Below are 17324 nucleotides of genomic sequence, written 5' to 3'. Positions count from 1 at the left end.
AGCACTGATGGTGAACTGTTCTATTTTGACGCTGACAGTTTAAAACTACTACAACGTGTTCGTGTTTACGATTATTATTCAGCAGTTAGAAATTGCTGCTACAATCCTGCATTTGGCCGTGGGGAATTTGCAATATGTGATCGTTACGGGCTATTTTGTGTGTGGCGCGTTTTATATCTTTCTGACAATTCTGAAAATTTGCAATTTGCCTATCGAAAAAGGTTAGCTGTTCACCCAAAACATCACAATTACTTTGGTTTGCTTAATGATATCAATTATTCTCCTGACGGAAAACTTATTGCTGTTACCATAGCTTGTCCGATTGATTACATTGTTAAGACGTTCATTATTAGCTCGCGTTCTGGTCAAATTTGTTATACGTTGGATTGCGTTGATGATCCTGATCGACAGTGTCCGAAATCTAAGTGTCTGACCTCGTTCTTTGGTAATTTGTGTCAAGTTGCTTCAGTTACAAGTGTTCATCCTTGCGTTTTCTTCTGGAAGTTACCTGTTGTCTACGATTTACAGACATTGTGTTTACTCACAATCAAAGCACTTATCTCTTATAATAATGTTGAAAAACTCAACATACCTTTTTGCTTGAAAAAAGAGTTGAAGTATATTTATTCTTACTGTACTTGAGAATGTCATTTAATAACTATCGCCCGTTGGGCGTTCTATCACAACAGTGATGCTTAAAACCTGGACTTCTATTGGTTATAACTTGTAAACATGTGCACTTGAATCTATGTTGGATAATTCATAATACGTGAGTGTATTCGAAAACTGGACTTCTTTTGTTAAAATTATGCAAATTTGGATAGATAAATGAAATATTTATTCAAAGACGTTTAGCTACCTCATCAAATTACGTTAATTTCCACCAAGGGCGTATGAAGTAGAAATTTTCAAAATGATAAAGTACACAAAAGTAATTTATAAAACACTTAAATACGTAAACACTTAATAACTAAATTATTAAGCGCTTAATATCCGAATGCGAGGTCTTTTGTATCAGGTCTGATATTTCTCAGTAAAGTCCAAGAAAGTGAGGTTATTAAAAGCTTTATTATATGGCATTATTTAACTTGAAACTAAGCTTGCATTTTTTCTCGTCTCTGCTGTATTTTTACCGGTTGGCTTTCAATTTTCATGTTTTGTCCATAAAAATAAATCGTTTCAAATTGTATCGTCTGGATATTTAGTTAAACAGTTTTTAAGTGTTTTTCTTCGAGTCACATTCGTAAATAGGTTTTTTATTTGCGTTTGGTTTGCATTTTGCTGTTTTCATTACAAAGTTTGTTCACATTTGAGTGTAAAATTCTGCGTTTTGGACCGTGGTCTATTACAGGAATATAATGGATCTCCAAAAATGTTTCTAAGCTTATCAAATCGTACCATTTAGCCGGAAGTCACGCTTGCCATGAAGTGACAAATATTTATATATTAAAATTAAATATTTTGATAAACAAAAGCACTAAAATACAAATGAAAGATACTCTTTTATGACTAGACATAGTGTATATAAGTTTAAATCATTAATAGAAATGTAATATTCCTTTACTAATGTTTAATTTTCTTTATCAATCATTTTGAGCTGCAATTCTTGTTTTAAAGGAAGAAAAGGGATTTGCTCTCTCTAACATTAGTTCAAAAGGAATGCTTCATTATAAGACTTTTAGAACGTGAGTCTAGTAGACAAAGATAACTTTCAATATTCCGTAGATTTTAGATAATTTTCAATATGAACATAATAGCCCAACATAAGACTTTTAAAAAAGCCATCACAATAATAAAATAGAGAAGGATTTATTAATAACGTTTCGTCTTTAACTTAAATAAGACATCTTCAGATTATTTGAGTTAATTTATATACACGAGGTTTTAAATACAAGCATATATTACAGGGTGTTAAATTACATGTGAGGGGAGTAGGAAGTTTAGATGACGGAATTAAGTGAGAATGGCGGTGTATTAAAGAAGGTGAAGGGGGATCGAGTTGCCTTGGGTGTTAAGAGAGGGTTTAAGTTTGGATATAAGAAGGCTTTCATGAATCATAAGGTCGTAATTGTCGGAGGAGGAAGAGAGAATTGAGAAATCATTAAAATCGGCAGAGTGAGATGTATTTCTTATATGAGAAAGAACTGCAGAAGGTGGTGGACATAAGGAAGGCTTCCCTGTTAAGGGAGAGATTCCCAAGTGTTCTGATATTCTGGTGTGTAAGTGACGCGTGGTTTGGCCCACATACGATGCAGAGCAGCATCGACACTTAAATGAGTATACAACACCAGATCTCAGGAGCTTGGGAACCCTATCTTTAAAAGGAAAGAAAGAGGAGAGACGCCTGAAAGAACGAAAAACAAAGCGAACGTTGATATGAGGAAAGGCAGCATTGCAGAGTCGAGTGATTTGAGTGCGAATCTGAAGACAGTGTAGGCCAGTGAAAGGGAGACAGAAGTACATGATTTTCTTAATAGCAGTGTGAATAAGATCTTTGGGTTCAAATGTAATGTTGAGGAAGCGGTGAACATGATTGTTAAATATGTATGAAGGGAAGTTGTTTAAGGTGAACAATTTTCTAACAACTTCTAGTTCGGTATGAAAGTGTTCATAGCTGGACAGAGGTTGAAAATTGTGTGAAGTAAAGAGGAGATCAAGGAGCGTTTGTATTGAATGGGAATGAAACTATGGAAATTGGTGAAGAGACCAGTGAAAGTGGGTTTACGATACACGGAGGTGGAAAGCTTGCCGTTTGAGCGAGTTATTTTACGTCAAGAAAGGGGCGTGTTGTCTTTTTCCAGTTCAGATGTAAAGGAGATGTTAGGATGTTGGTGGTTGAGATAGGTAAGGAAAAGAGGTATGTGATCCAATGATCGGAAGAGTAGAAAGCAATCGTCAACGTAACGTTGGTAAAGAAGGTGTTTAAAGGTGGAGGGACAATGGTGAAGCCATGAATTCTCATTGAAGGCCATAAATATGTTCGCAAATACTGGGCCTAGGGGGCTGCCCATAGCCACACCATCAATCTGTTGATAAACTTGGCCGTTAAAGAAGAAATGACAGTTTTGACGGAGAGGAGAGAAGTTGAGTGAATTATGAACGGTCAAGGCCTTGAAAGGACGTGTTATTGGAGAAGATGTGATTAGTTATTATGGCGATTGTTTCATCAACTGGGATGTTGATGAACAATGATTTAACATAAAAGCTCACCATCACAACGTTATTGGCGTTAATGTCACTTTGTAAAAGATCTTGGACAAAAGAGAAAGAGTCCTTGATAACATGGGAGCTGGCAGAGATAGGTGTAAGGAAAGGAATAAAGAATTTGGCTAGCTTGTAGGAGTAGTGGTCAATACTAGATAAGATTGGTCTTAGAGGGATGGAGGATTTATGAATTTTAGGGAGTCCATATAGTATGCCGATACGTGTACCAGTGGGATAAATTTCGTTGTATGTTTTTTCATTTATGCATTTTTCTGCCTTTAGTTTTCTCAGCAACGTCTTTACTTGATTCTCGCGTTTCAGTGTAATTTTGATGGCATCATCATTTAGAAGTTCGAATTTCGATGTGTCCGCTAGAATTTCCATCATCTTTTATTCAGAATAACAACTCCGTTACCTTTATAAGGCTTTTTTTAAAAGTCTTATGTTGGGCTATTATGTTCATATTGAAAATTCGCTTTCCGCCTGGCAAATCTCTGGCCACGATTTTAAATAAACGCTACAAAAACGGAGCACTCTAAGCGTTCAGGAAATTCCAGCGTCTTGAACTCAAGCTTGGAAAAGCCAAACTCGACCTAGAGTTCCTTACTATGTGTAAGAAGCGCTCAATAATACCAAGATTCCTATGGTTTAAGGTTGCTAATTGCAGATTGCGATCCTCTAGCGCCTATCGACAATGTCAACACAAATTGTTACAAGAAGAAATAAACACAAAGCACGCTCAGATACGAGTACTGTCATCACAAGCTACGACCGCACATTCAAGACTGGCATCTTTGGTTTCAAACCTTGACTTCATTCACCTAAAACATGTTTCTGATCGTGAGAACTCAAAAAAACTAAGCCATCAACAACGCACCCAAGACCGCAAGATATTTCGCCTTAGCACTGGACAGATTAACACAAACCCAATCAACCCTGACGACGTAGTTTTCAATTTCTCAAATCGTTTCATCACCCAAAAAGAAAAAGAAATCCTTTCGAAGGGCCTCAACTTTGCTTTTCCACCTGGCAAACTAAACTCGTGCACTTCCCTCACACCATTTGAGAAGTTTTACAATCGCTTTCAACAAGAACCCGTCCACACACCCTCTTGCTTTTTTCCTGACTCAATTAAAGCTAAACTAAAGGACATAGCTTACTCGGGTTTTCGCAGTTACAGCCGACCGAATGCCTTATACAAGGAGAATGAACTAAACGGGTTAAATGATCTGAGAAATGACAACAACATAGTCATCCTGAAACCGGATAAAGGCAACGGAGTTGTTATTCTGAATAAAAACGACTACCCCAATAAGATGATGGAAATTCTAGTGGACACATCGAAATTCGAACTTCTAAAAGATGATGCCATCAAAATTACACTGAAACACGAGAATCAAGTAAACCAGCTATGAACACTTTCATACCGAACTAGAAGTTGTTAGAAAATTGTTCACCTTAAACAACTTCCCTTCATACATATTTGACAATCATGTTCACCGCTTCCTCAACAATACATTTGAACCCAAAGATCTTATTCACACTGCTATTAAGAAAATCATGTACTTCTGTCTCCCTTTCACTGGCCTACACTGTCTTCAGATTCGCACTCAAATCACTCGACTCTGCAATGCTGCCTTTCCTCATATCAACGTTCGCTTTGTTTTTGTTCTTTCAGGCGTCTCTCCTCTTTCCTTTTTAAAGATAGGGTTCCCAAGCTCCTGAGATCTGGTGTTGTATACTCATTTAAGTGTCGATGCTGCTCTGCATCGTATGTGGGCAAACCAGACGTCACTTACTCACCAGAATATCAGAACACTTGGAATCTCTCTTAACAGGGAAGCCTTCCTTATATCCACCACCATCTGCAGTTCTTTCTCATATAAGAAATACATCTCACTCTGCCGATTTTAATGATTTCTCAATTCTGTCTTCCTCCTCCAACAATTATGACCATGTGATTCATGAAAGCCTTCTTATATCCAAACTTAAACCCTCTCTTAACACCCAAGGCAACTCAATCCCCCTTCACCTTCTTTAATATACCGCCATTCTCACTTAATTCCGTCATCTAAAATTCTTACTCCCCTCACATGTAATTTAACACTCCGTAATACATGCTTGCATTTAAAACCTCGTGTATATAAATTAACTCAAATAATCTGAAGATGTCTTAATTTAAAGACGAAACGTTATTAATAAATCCTTCTCTATTTTATTATTGTGATGGCTTTTTTAAAAGTCTTGTGATGGCTTTTTGAAAAATCTCTTTTAAAAAGTATTGTGATGGCTTTTTTAAAAATCTCTGGCCACGATTTTAAATAAAAGCTACAAAAACGGAGCACTCGAAGCGTTCAGGAAATTCCAGCGTCTTGAACTCAAATCCTTCTCTATTAATAAATTCTTCTCTATTTTATTATTGTGATGGCTTTTTTAAAAGTCTTATGTTGGGCTATTATGTTCATATTGAAAATTCGCTTTCCGCCTGCCAAATCTCTGGCCACGATTTGAAAAAGATCTATTTGAACCTGCACAGGCTCTTTATACGTCACAGATAAAGAGATCTCTTTAAACCTGCTCACGTTTTTCATATGTCACAGATAAAGAGATCTCTTTGAACTTACTCACGATCTTCATATGTCCCACTTATACGATCTCTTTGAACCTGCTCAGGCTCTTCATATGTCACAGATAAAGATATCTCTTCGAACCTACTCAGGTTCTTCATATGTCACAGATAGAGAGACCTCTCTGAACCTCCTCAGGTTCTTCATACGTCATTGATAAAGAGATCTCTTTGAACCTACTCAGGATCTTCATATGTCCCAATAATAAGATCTCTTTGAACCTGCTCAGGCTCTTCATATGTCACAAATAAAGAGATCTCTTTGAACCTGCTCAAGCTCTTTATACATCACAGATAAAGAGATCTCTTTGAACCTGCTCAGGTTCTTCATATGTCACAGATAAAGATATCTCTTTGAACCTGATCAGGCTCTTTATATGTCACAAATAAAGATATCTCTTTGAACTTGCTCAGGCTCTTCATATGTCACAAATAACGAGATCTCTTTGAACCTGCTCAAGCTCTTTATACATCACAGATAAAGAGATCTCTCTAAACCAACTCAGGCTCCTCATATGTCACAGATAAAGTTATCTCTTTGAACCTCCTCAGGCTCTTTATACATCACAGATAAAGAGATCTCTTTGAACCCGCTCAGGATCTTCATAAGTCACAGATAAAGAGATTTTTTTGAACCTCCTCAGGTTCTTGATGTGTAACATATAAAGATATCTCTTTGAACCTCGTCAAGCTCTTCATATGTCACAGATAGAGAGATCTCTTTGAACCCGCTCAGGATCTTCATATGTCACATATAAAGAGATCTCTTTGAACCCGCTCAGGCTCTTCATATGTCAAAATTAAGATTTCTCTTTGAAACTGCTCAGGCTCTTCATATGTCACAGATAAAGAGATCTTTTGCGCGCTTGTATATGTTATAAATAAAAGCTTTCACTTACACGGGACCAAAACGTAACTCATCTCTAAAAATTTCGTCGATGTTGACTATCAGTTGTTTAAAAATTCTTTTCCTCCATAGCGCTGTAATTGTGTTTCATTCTGTCCAAAACCTCCACGTGAACCAACACATAATATCTTACAAGATGGTGAAGTGATAGCCACAGTACATTCTCACATGGATCCAGTGGAGAAACAATTAAGACCATCACATTGCGTGGCTGGATTTGATGATGGAACCGTAAGACTCTTTGATCTTGGAAGAGTTGAAATGATTATGAAAATACATCCTCATTCTGGGGGCGTTACTGTTATCAATTTTTCTTCCTGTGGTAAGGACCAGTCGCTGCTTGATACATGCAGAATCTACCTATAGTATGTAGTGGTATATGTTGTATCTACCTATAGTATACATTTATATATGTTGTATCTATCTATAGTATACAGTGATATATATTGTATCTACCTATAGTGTACAGTGATATACTTTGTATCTACCTATAGTATACACTGCTATATGTTGTATCTACATATAGTATACAATGGTGTATGTGGTATCCACCTGTATATGTGATATCTATCAATAGAATACAGTGATATAAGTGGTATAGTATACAGTGGTATGTGTGGTATCTACCTTATAGTTTGTTCTTCATCTACCCCCTGTTGTCCTCTTGTTAAGGATAACTTTGGAGCTTATGAATAACTTGTAATTTTTAAGTATAAAATATTATGGCTGAGGATGACTTGGTGTTGTTAAGAATATTGGAATGCTTGAGGATAAGCTGGGATTGTGGATGTTGACTTGTGTTGTTTTTATAACTTGGGTTTGTTAAGTATAACTTAGGATGGTAGATTATTTGATTATTTGGTTATGAAAATCATCGAGTCCAATTATAGTTCAACTCTAGTGGTCAAATTGAACGTTGACAATTTTGACGTACCTTAGAAATGAATTTGTTGTATAGGTCGTGTTTTTATGAGTGTTAGTACAGATGGTGTGGTAGGCATAAGTAGTCCTGCTACTGGCCTCACTGTCCGTTTGATCCAAGATCATAAGGGAGGACCAATCACTGATATGGACATTGCTTCACATAAGGTACAATGAAAAACACTCTGCAAAAAATAGAAATGAGTAAGAAATAAAAGATTTTCACTGTGTTTGTACGGGCTTATGCAAACGGAAGAGTTCTTTGGGAGAACTTGAGAGCAGATTAGTGCACCTGTTTTTAGAGTTGTCATGAGCCTCTCCAAGGTTTGCATAAGCCTGTGCCAACACAAAAACATCTTTTATTTCTTATCTAAAATAGCAATAATGCGAAAGTTTCAGAGAAATGTTTTTATTTTTGCTTTAACATGTATTCATGATTGATATGCAAATTCTCTTTGATTGATTAATTAATTGAGCTCAGACCAGTCCACACAAACTAATGCAAACTCAGCTATGGACCAATCAGTGAAAACGTTTATTTATGTTGTTTTATGAATAAAAAATCTTAACCTATTTCAAAATGTTTTTGAAGCACTTTCGCAATATTTACCAAACTTAACATCTTACTGGTTATTGATGATGAATACTATATGGCAAGCGTCACTTCCGGCTAAATGAGGCGCTTTGATTGGCTCAGAAATATTTTTGCCGGTCCATTATTTTCCCGTAATCGACCACGGTCCAAAACGCGTAATTTTACTGTCAAATGTAAACAAACTTCTTAAAGCAAACAGCAAAACTCGAAATAAACGAAACAAAAAAACATTTACGAATGTAATTCGAAGGAAAAACACTTGGAAAACTATCTAGACGATACAATTATGAAACGAGTTTACTTTTTATGGACGAAAACTAGAAAAGTGAAAATCAACCCGTAAAAGCGCAAGGACGAGAAAGCAAGCTTCGTTTCAGGTCAAATAATGCCATCTAATAATCTATTTAATAACCTCGCTTTCTCGGTCTTTACTGAGAAATATCAGACCTCTGTCTTTTTTGTACAACCTCGCCCTACGGGATCGGTCTGTACAAAAAAACTTCTGTCCATTGTTTCTCTGTAAAGACGTCGCGCTTGGTCATTAAGGGCTTTTTAATAATCAAAACCTTGTTTTTAGAACGATCATCTATCATTCAATTCTCCCAGATTGTGGCTTATTGCGAGTGCTGATCGTAGGGTTAGCGTATGGAAGGCGGATTGGTCGAAGGATTTCTGCGAGCTTGTTGATTGGTTAACTTTTCCCGCTCCAAATATAACACTTGAAGGAATTGCTTTGAAAAAAGACGATGCGGTGAGAAATTGTAGTTTGTTTCTTGTCTTGATTGTAGTTGCTCAAGATAATGAAAGATGAATAAATTATTATGGAAAACTGTTTTAATAAGTTTGAAATAAGCATGTTTTCTCCCTTTGAAGTCTGCGTATTTGCATCTACCGCCAAGTTTGGCAAGATTCTCGCCAACAGAGCCCGATGTTATTGTGTACAGTGGTTATGGTCTGAGAAAACTGATACAATTCTACAGCTTGTCCCAGAGAAAGGTCAGTATTTGTAAGAGGTCTGTGCTTGGAGCAGACAAAATATCCATCATTGATGGAAATGTGTTCATTGTCAGGTTTTCGAACTATTTTGTTGACACAATGGGCTTCTTGCTTGGAAATATCGCCTAAGGGTCATTTAATTGCTGTTGGAACCAAAGGTATAAATTAAGAAGTTTTTACAACGTTCTGCAAAACAACACTGAATGATTTGAAAATCCTTTCTATATCTTGAAAGATAATAGTTTGAAATCGTTAAAGTTTCTTTATCTACTCCAACTTATGTCAATTTTTCTCATCTAGTTTTCTTCCATTAGTAAAACTGGATTATCGATGGTTTTCTGAGAATAAAATTAAGATCACAATTTAGGGTTACGTATCCCACATGGTTTAAGTCTAAAAAAACGTCCCAAATCGACGTAGCTACGTCGGAAATACGAATCAAAAAAGCACTAGGTGAAATTCTCATTAAAAAGTTTTTTTTTTCTTTTCAGCGCTTCTTTTATTTCCTCGAGAATTAATAACACCCAATGCTTTAGTTTACAATCACTTAATTAGGTATTTTTGCTGTCTGTAATTTTCTTTTTGTTTTAGATCGACTAGTGAAAGTAATTGATTATGATAAAGGTAGCTTTCAAGATTTCGATATGCATTGTGACTCTATTAGCCATGTGACATTTTCTCCGACCGGAGATAAACTGTTTTCCGTTGGTTTTTCGGATGTTGCTTTGTGGAAGGTGTTGATATAGAGAGACGTCCTTATTACACAATCTTGGCAAAACAATATAAAGTCGAAGGCTGGTGCGCTATAGTCTATGACCCGTCAATTTAAAAACTCGACATTTTATCGGCTTATTGAGAGCAATAGAGAGATATGCGTAAAATATAAAATGTATAATACATTCTTATTTATGAAAGGAAAGTAAAACCAGCAAAATTTTGTTTTGTTTGTTAAAGAGCAAAAGATTCTTGTTGCAAGAAAGTAGCATGGAATTCATGGCTTGAGAGAGACAGCAATATAATAGATGATTTTGCCAATATAAAAAGCTTCCATACAAACAATGTTTTTAAATGAAAGAGAACTATTTCAGTGCAGCCCTTGAAAAATACTTTAATTGCTGGCGGAGGGTGGGAGGCTAGTGCTAATCTGACTTAGCCCAAGTTGATAACAAGATTTATGATCGAGAACATGGACGCAGAATTGTGATAAGGAAATGAATTTGGTCCTTAGTTGGCATATAATGATAATACACATCATTACGCAATACGCGAATATAAAACGACGACATTTTTCCATGCTTTTTTTTAACACGTCTTCATTAAGGCTCCGTTTACAATATACCGGATTGCTATCGCAGGAGGTTGAATATTCTTTATATTAAAAGGCAGTAAAATTGTTCAGCGTCAGAAACACGATCAAATAGACTAAATCTATCCGCTTAATAAGCTTTTACTCCGAACAGTTATCCCTTTTAAAGCAAATGAAGATGTCGTGATGAGCAAATCCGGTATAGTGTAAACGCAGCCAAAACGTTATTTTTTAAGGAATAATAAATTTAAATACTTCGGTATACGAATAATGAATTCATATTAACCTCGTCTACGCTGTTTTAACCTCAGAAGAACCTTTTATAACGGTTCTCCTGAACGCCATACTTTCTGTAAATATCAACCTTTTACAAAATTTCCAGAGGCAGAAAACTGGAGCAGCCGGAGAAAAATGCAAGCAAAGCTCACAAACTCATCTCACATTCGCAAGCTAATTTTATTTTGACCAGGAACGAACTCGCAAAACAGCTGTAGAATGCATTGAGTTTGACCTTAGTGCCACTGTAGGTGCTCACTCCGATGAAGTTGAGATAGATTCAGTTTATTGTTTTGTCAATCTTTACTGCTGACAAGGTCATTGAATTGTTTAATTAGGCGTAGAAAGTGAATGGGGTGTGTGTAATTCAGATAATATATTAATTGATAAGAATGAATGCACGCAACGCACAGAACATGAATGGACCAGAAATTGACTAGAAGCACAAATATCAATGCTGTTAGATATAGTTATAAGACCGTCAACGAGCAGATATAAGCTAAGATCAAGACTTAACTACGGATTTTACAAGAATTATCAAAGTTTGCCAATATCAAATTTTTATACCCTTAAGTGCTAATGACATCGGCCTATACGGAACGTCCATTGTCCCCAATAATCCGTTTCTACAGCAATGGACTTGGGTTTACATTAATGAAGTTTCACTTAACTTCGTTTTGACCGTGATATAGAGTGGTTTTGTATAAAATATAATAAACTAAAATCTTACTGCATATTTCAAGGATATATAAGGGAATACTAAAACTTATATCAAGAAGTATATGGGTATTTTCCATAATCACACTGGTAATTGAATTTTAAATATTAATGCTGACTTCTGGGATACATGTTAGTGGAAAGAATAGATTCAGACGTCAGACCTTTTCTACCTCGTGGTCGTTAAATTCATTTAGTTTCATGTCGTCTTCATTGAAACGTGCTCTGACAATATTTATTCTGGTAAGTGTGAATTTTAGCTGTTTTCATCGTGTTAAAGGGAAGTATAGCAAAGCTAAAACAATCAATACAACACAACAGCCTATTTTATTTTCGAGATAACTTAAAATGACGCTTGTTCGTTGACAAATTTCTAGAGAATATTTTACCAATTGGATTTTAAACTATTCACCATTTCAAATGCTTTTATTTTAATGTGGAATGGGTGACTTGCGTAACGTTGAACGGGGGAATATTTTGCACTAAAAGTTTCCGCTTATTGACTTGTTTTATCTCCAAAACTCTGGAAAATTAGCTTCAGTTAAATAGTTGAGGGTAAAACGTCGAGCGCCAGGTATCTAAGAACGTAGCTTGATGATTTTCCGATTTTAAAGTAAACCATATCGCTGTCTATTCATGAATAAGAAAACAAAACGGAAAATTTGTCTTTTCACCATTCAATTCTCTATATTTGCCAGATATTTGCTTATTTTTAAAACAAAATGGCGGACACCAGGCAATTTTACTTCCTGTGTCCAAACTCTTTCGCAAAATCATTCTTCCGTGAGGAGAATGGTAGCGATTTTGAAATAGAATCGATTTTTTTAGGTTTTGAAAAAGAGTTGCGCGATGTCTTCCAATTCATCTCATGATGAATCTGAACGTTCGTCATCTCCCAGCTTTCCTGAATATGAGATATGTATGAGCGAGGTATAAATAATTAAATATTTCAAGTATTGATCTTCTGGTGAGCTTTTCACATTACGATTAAAACATTCTTTTTTATTTAGAAACTAGACGGTATTCCACCATCGCATGTTGTCAACATTGAAACAAATATGGCGATACGTTGTTTGTGTTATTTTCATCAATGAAAAGTTTCTTGTACAGCTACAAGAGCGATACACTAGGACTTATAAGTGAAGATTTCAAATCTGATGTCAAGAAATTCATGGATATAAAATTTGAAAAGAGCTCGAAAAAAAGTGTTAGTTTTTGATACAAAATGGGCCGTCTCTTGGGACGGTTCTTTAATAGCTGCAAGTGCAGCACTCAATCATCGTCACAGATATAATATTATCAATTTTGTTTTGATTGTTTTGCCATCCCAGATAATGAGGTCGGCAAGTTACCTAAACCGTTATATTGCATAAACTGTGTTGATGCTCGCTTCTCAACTTATATTCTTCCCAGATGGAAGGAGAATTGCAGTAACTATTTGTTTGGATCCTGATTTCCCCATTACTTGTACCGTTTTGGTGTCGTGTGTATAAACTACCGGACGGTTTGTGGAACGTAGAAGATTCTATAAAGACGGACCCGACCAATGGATTGATCTTAATGTTGAATATAGTGGAGTTGATTGCATTCAGTTAGGTTGTCCTATACTTAATACGGATCTTGAGTTTAATGAGCGTGACGAGCAAGTGTTAAAAGAAAGACGTGAAAGTGGGAATGAAAGTGATGTTGAAGATTTTTACATTTGCGGGCGGAGTATCGTGCTGATGGCTTTAGTTGTTTGGCTCTATCTCCTGATGCCAGCCGTCTTTTGGCAGGAAGCACTGATGGTGAACTGTTCTATTTTGACGCTGACAGTTTAAAACTACTACAACGTGTTCGTGTTTACGATTATTATTCAGCAGTTAAAAATGCTGCTACAATCCTGCATTTGGCCGTGAATTTGCAATATGTGATCGTTACGGGCTGTTTTGTGTGTGGCGCGTTTTAAATCTTTCTGACAATTCTGAAAATTTCCAATTTGCCTATCGAAAAGGTTAGCTGTTCACCCAAAACATCACAATTACTTTGATTTGCTTAATGATATCAGTTATTCTCCTGACGGAAAACTTATTGCTGTTACCATAGCTTGTCCGATTGATTACATTGTTAAGACGTTCATTATTGGCTCGCGTTCTGGTCAAATTTGTTATACGTTGGATTGCGTTGATGATCCTGATCGACAGTGTCCGAAATCTGAGTGTCTGACCTCGTTCTTTGGTAATTTGTGTCAAGTTGCTTCAGTTACAAGTGTTCATCCTCGCGTTTTTTTCTGGAAGTTACCTGTTGTCTACGATTTACAGACATTGTGTTTACTCACAATCAAAGCACTTATCTCTTATAATAATGTTGAAAACTCAACATACCTTTTGTTTAAAAAGAGTTGAAGTATATTTATTCTTACTGTACTTGAGAATGTCATTTAATAACTATCGTCCGTTGGGCGTTCTATCACAGCAGTGATGCTTAAAACCTGGACTTCTATTGGTTATAACTCGTAAACATGTGCATTTGAATCTATGTTGGCTAATTCATAACACGTGAGTGTATTCGAAAACTTCTATTGACTGTAGACTTGTTGTTAGTTAAAACTACCATGCAACTGGATTTGTAAAAATTATAAATTTGAATAGATAGAAATATTTATTCAAAGACGTTTAATTACCTCATCAAATTACGTTAATTTCCACCAGGGCATATGAAGTAGAAATTTTTAAAATGATATAAGCTACATAAAAGTAATTTATAAAACACTTAAATACGTAAACACTTAGTAACTAAATTATTAAGCCCTTAATAACCGAATGCGAGGTCTTTAATATCGGACCGACGTCTTTGTACAGACCGAGGTAGGACGAGGTTTGTACTCAGGTCTGATATTTCTCAGTAAAGTCCGAAAGTGAGGTTATTAAAAGATTTATTATATGGCATTATTTAACTTGAAACGAAGCTTGCTTTTTCTCGTCTTTGCTGTTTTACTGGTTGGCTTTCACTTTTCTAGTTTTGTCCATAAAAGATAAATCGTTTCAAATTGTATCGTCTGGATAGTTAAACTGTTTTCCAAGGTTTTTCCTTCGAATCACATTCGTAAATGGTTTTTATTTCGTTTGGTTTGCATTTTGCTGTTTGCATTACAAAGTTTGTTTACATTTGACTGTAAAATTATGCGTTTTGGACCGTGGTTGATTACAGGAAATAATGGATCGGTAGAAATGTTTCTAAGCTAATCAAATCGCACCATTTAGCCGGAAGTGACGCTTGCCACGAAATAATAAATATTTATTTATTAAAAATTAAATATTTTGATAAACAAAAGCACTAAAATACAAATGAAAGATACTCTTTATGACTAGACATAGTGTATATAAGTTTAATTCATTAACAGAAATGTAATATTCCTTTACTAATGTTTAATTTTCATTTTGAGCTGCAATTTTGTTTTAAAGGAAGAAAAGGGATTAACTCTCTCTAACATTAGTTCGAAAGGAATGCTTCATTATAAGACTTTTAGAACGTGAGTCTAGTAGACAAAGATAACTTGCAATATTCCGTAGATTTTAGATATAGTCTCATCAACGAGTTTCGTCACAAAACATCGATCACCAATCGTAAAACTTTTTGACAATACAAAATACAAAGTATTGATGTTTATAAATAATTGTAGTTGTAGATCGTCCGTGTATATGAAGATCAGAGAAGGACTGTTGGTGTTAACGTTGTTTGTCAAAACATGGCTCAAAACATTCACTTTATTACGATGTTATTAAGTTATAAAGAGTGTATCAGGAAAAACTTAAAAAAATTGCTTTAAAATTTCTAATAGTCAAAGCCTTATAAAAAACAAAACCAGAAAATTAATTTTCCTCTACAAATGTCTATGTATCCTATATTTCTCTTTCTATTTCTGACATCCGAACAGTCTTTCTTCTAACATTGAGTCTTGTAGACAAAAAAATGGAAATTTTTCCTTTTTACTCTGTGGCTGTAAATTTTATTTCAATGATTGCACAACTGCATGTTACAAGTCCAAGTTCTGTGAAACTTAAAGTTTTGACGTTATAATTCGTTGTCTGACGAAAAAGCTTATCGCGGTGTACATCAAACGAATGGAAGATGCATAGTTCTTGATTATAAACATAGCATGCACGCGTGCCTGAATGTATCAATTAAGGGTCGCAATTTGAAATGATCTCAACAATTTAATAATTTAAAAACAAGACACCTCTCTTTTGCGTCTCGCTTTCGGCGATAAAACTACAAGTATTGCCTTCCTAAAGACAAGTTTGTCAAACTCAAAGCTGTCAGCTCAAAGTAATAAATTTTGAATGACAAACATCCGTACTAATTATATATTTTTGATTAATTTTTCAAATGTTGATTAAAATGCGCAGTTGCGAAGTCGTGAGAGGACCGTATCTTGCAAATGGTTGTAAAAGAAATCCATTAACTGATAACAGGAAATATAAGAATATTTTTCCTGAAAAGCAAAGAATTATGGGATGGAATAGACTCAGATCACTTCCTCTGTTCTTCATCCTCGTGGTCGTCGATTAAACTTTAAATTCAGTTGCCTTTGAGCCATTGTGGTTGAATGTCGCCTTCATTGAAACGTGCTCTGACAACCTTTTTTCGGGTAAGTGTGAATTTTTTTGTTCAGTTTATCATTTTAAAGAGAAATGGAGAAGCCTAAATAATCACTAAATAACACCAGCTTATTTCATATTCGAGACACCTTAAAAAAATCGGTTTGCTCGTCAGAAATTTTTAGAGAATATGTTTCAATAGAATTTGTACTTGGCACTTTAATGTGTATAATGAGTTATTTGCGTTGAATAGTGGAATATTTTGCACAAAAGTTTCCGCTTCTCGACTTATTTCAACTTTACAACTCCGAGAAATTATCTTCAGATGTAATGGTCGAGTGTCGAGGGTAAAAGTCAAGTATCACGCATAAAAGATTGTTGCTTAATTGTCCGTTTGTAATTTTCCCTTTTCTGGAGTAAACTAACTTTTCGTAATGTTACATTGTGAACGCTTATGAAATATACACTGTGTACATAGAGCAGGCGGTTAGGTATACAGATGTTTATATTCTGCGGCCGAGCAAAATTATGAGCCAGCTTCTACCATAAACCATAGGAATATGTTTCATTGATGGTATTAACATTATTGGAAAAGCAGAATTATGCAGTGTGTTCCAAAGAAAAACAAATTTCGCACAAATGATTATGTGTGCATCAAATGAAATCTGCATGAAATGATTTAGCCTTCTTTAGCTATTGTTCCGCCTGGTTAAAGTTGCACGTGCTTGTCTATCTTTATTGGCAAGTTATGAAAAATATATTAAAGTTTTTACGGCTGTTATAATTTATTTAATGTTGACTTCTTTACAGAGCAGTGACGGAATAAATTTGAGATATAAATCAGTGAATGATAGTACTTTTAATTTGCTTTGCTTTAAAACTGTCGTCGAAACCTTTAAACACTATAAAGTCCCAGAAGTGTAGAATTGTCTGGTTTATTAAGCTTTTGTGAATGCTAATTACTATACTATGCCTAGTAATTGCAGCAACTACATAATTAAAAACAAATACAAATGTCAATTTTCATTTATTGGATTAAAAACCGTGAAATGAACAGATCTCGCTTGCAGTAAAACAGATTTCCATAATTAAAGCTCGCGCACTGATAAAGTCAGAACAGAGGATCCTGAACCAATTTTTTGCCAAAATAAGTGCATTGTAATTCACCGGATATGTTTAAAGAGCCTTCACTTGAT

At 35.3% G+C, this 17324-nt stretch overlaps 1 protein-coding gene across 1 annotated transcript; it reads left to right on the top strand.

Annotated features, from left to right (window-relative positions):
* Window positions 1–7722: 7722 nt before the first annotated feature.
* Window positions 7723–10183, top strand: LOC124449050. Its single transcript, XM_046999992.1, has 4 exons — window positions 7723–7730; window positions 8979–9004; window positions 9127–9249; window positions 9841–10183. Exons 1-4 carry the CDS (start codon window positions 7723–7725, stop codon window positions 9993–9995), a joined length of 312 nt encoding a protein of 103 aa, XP_046855948.1. The 3' UTR covers window positions 9996–10183.
* The last annotated feature ends 7141 nt before the right edge of the window (window positions 10184–17324 follow it).

Source organism: Xenia sp. Carnegie-2017, unplaced genomic scaffold (assembly GCF_021976095.1).
Source record: "Xenia sp. Carnegie-2017 unplaced genomic scaffold, XeniaSp_v1 HiC_scaffold_23, whole genome shotgun sequence".
NCBI classification, from domain to species: domain Eukaryota; kingdom Metazoa; phylum Cnidaria; class Anthozoa; order Malacalcyonacea; family Xeniidae; genus Xenia; species Xenia sp. Carnegie-2017.
Note: the sequence above shows the minus strand (reverse complement) of the source record. Positions and strands in the feature narration are given on the sequence as shown.

What these genes read in the sequence shown, in the direction of transcription:
- LOC124449050 (XM_046999992.1), top strand. An exon ending in CTTTGAAAAAAGACGATGCG is followed by an intron (nt 9,005 to 9,126) that starts GTGAGAAATTGT and finishes CTCCCTTTGAAG; the next exon opens with TCTGCGTATTTGCATCTACC. An exon ending in ACAGCTTGTCCCAGAGAAAG is followed by an intron (nt 9,250 to 9,840) that starts GTCAGTATTTGT and finishes TTTTTGTTTTAG; the next exon opens with ATCGACTAGTGAAAGTAATT.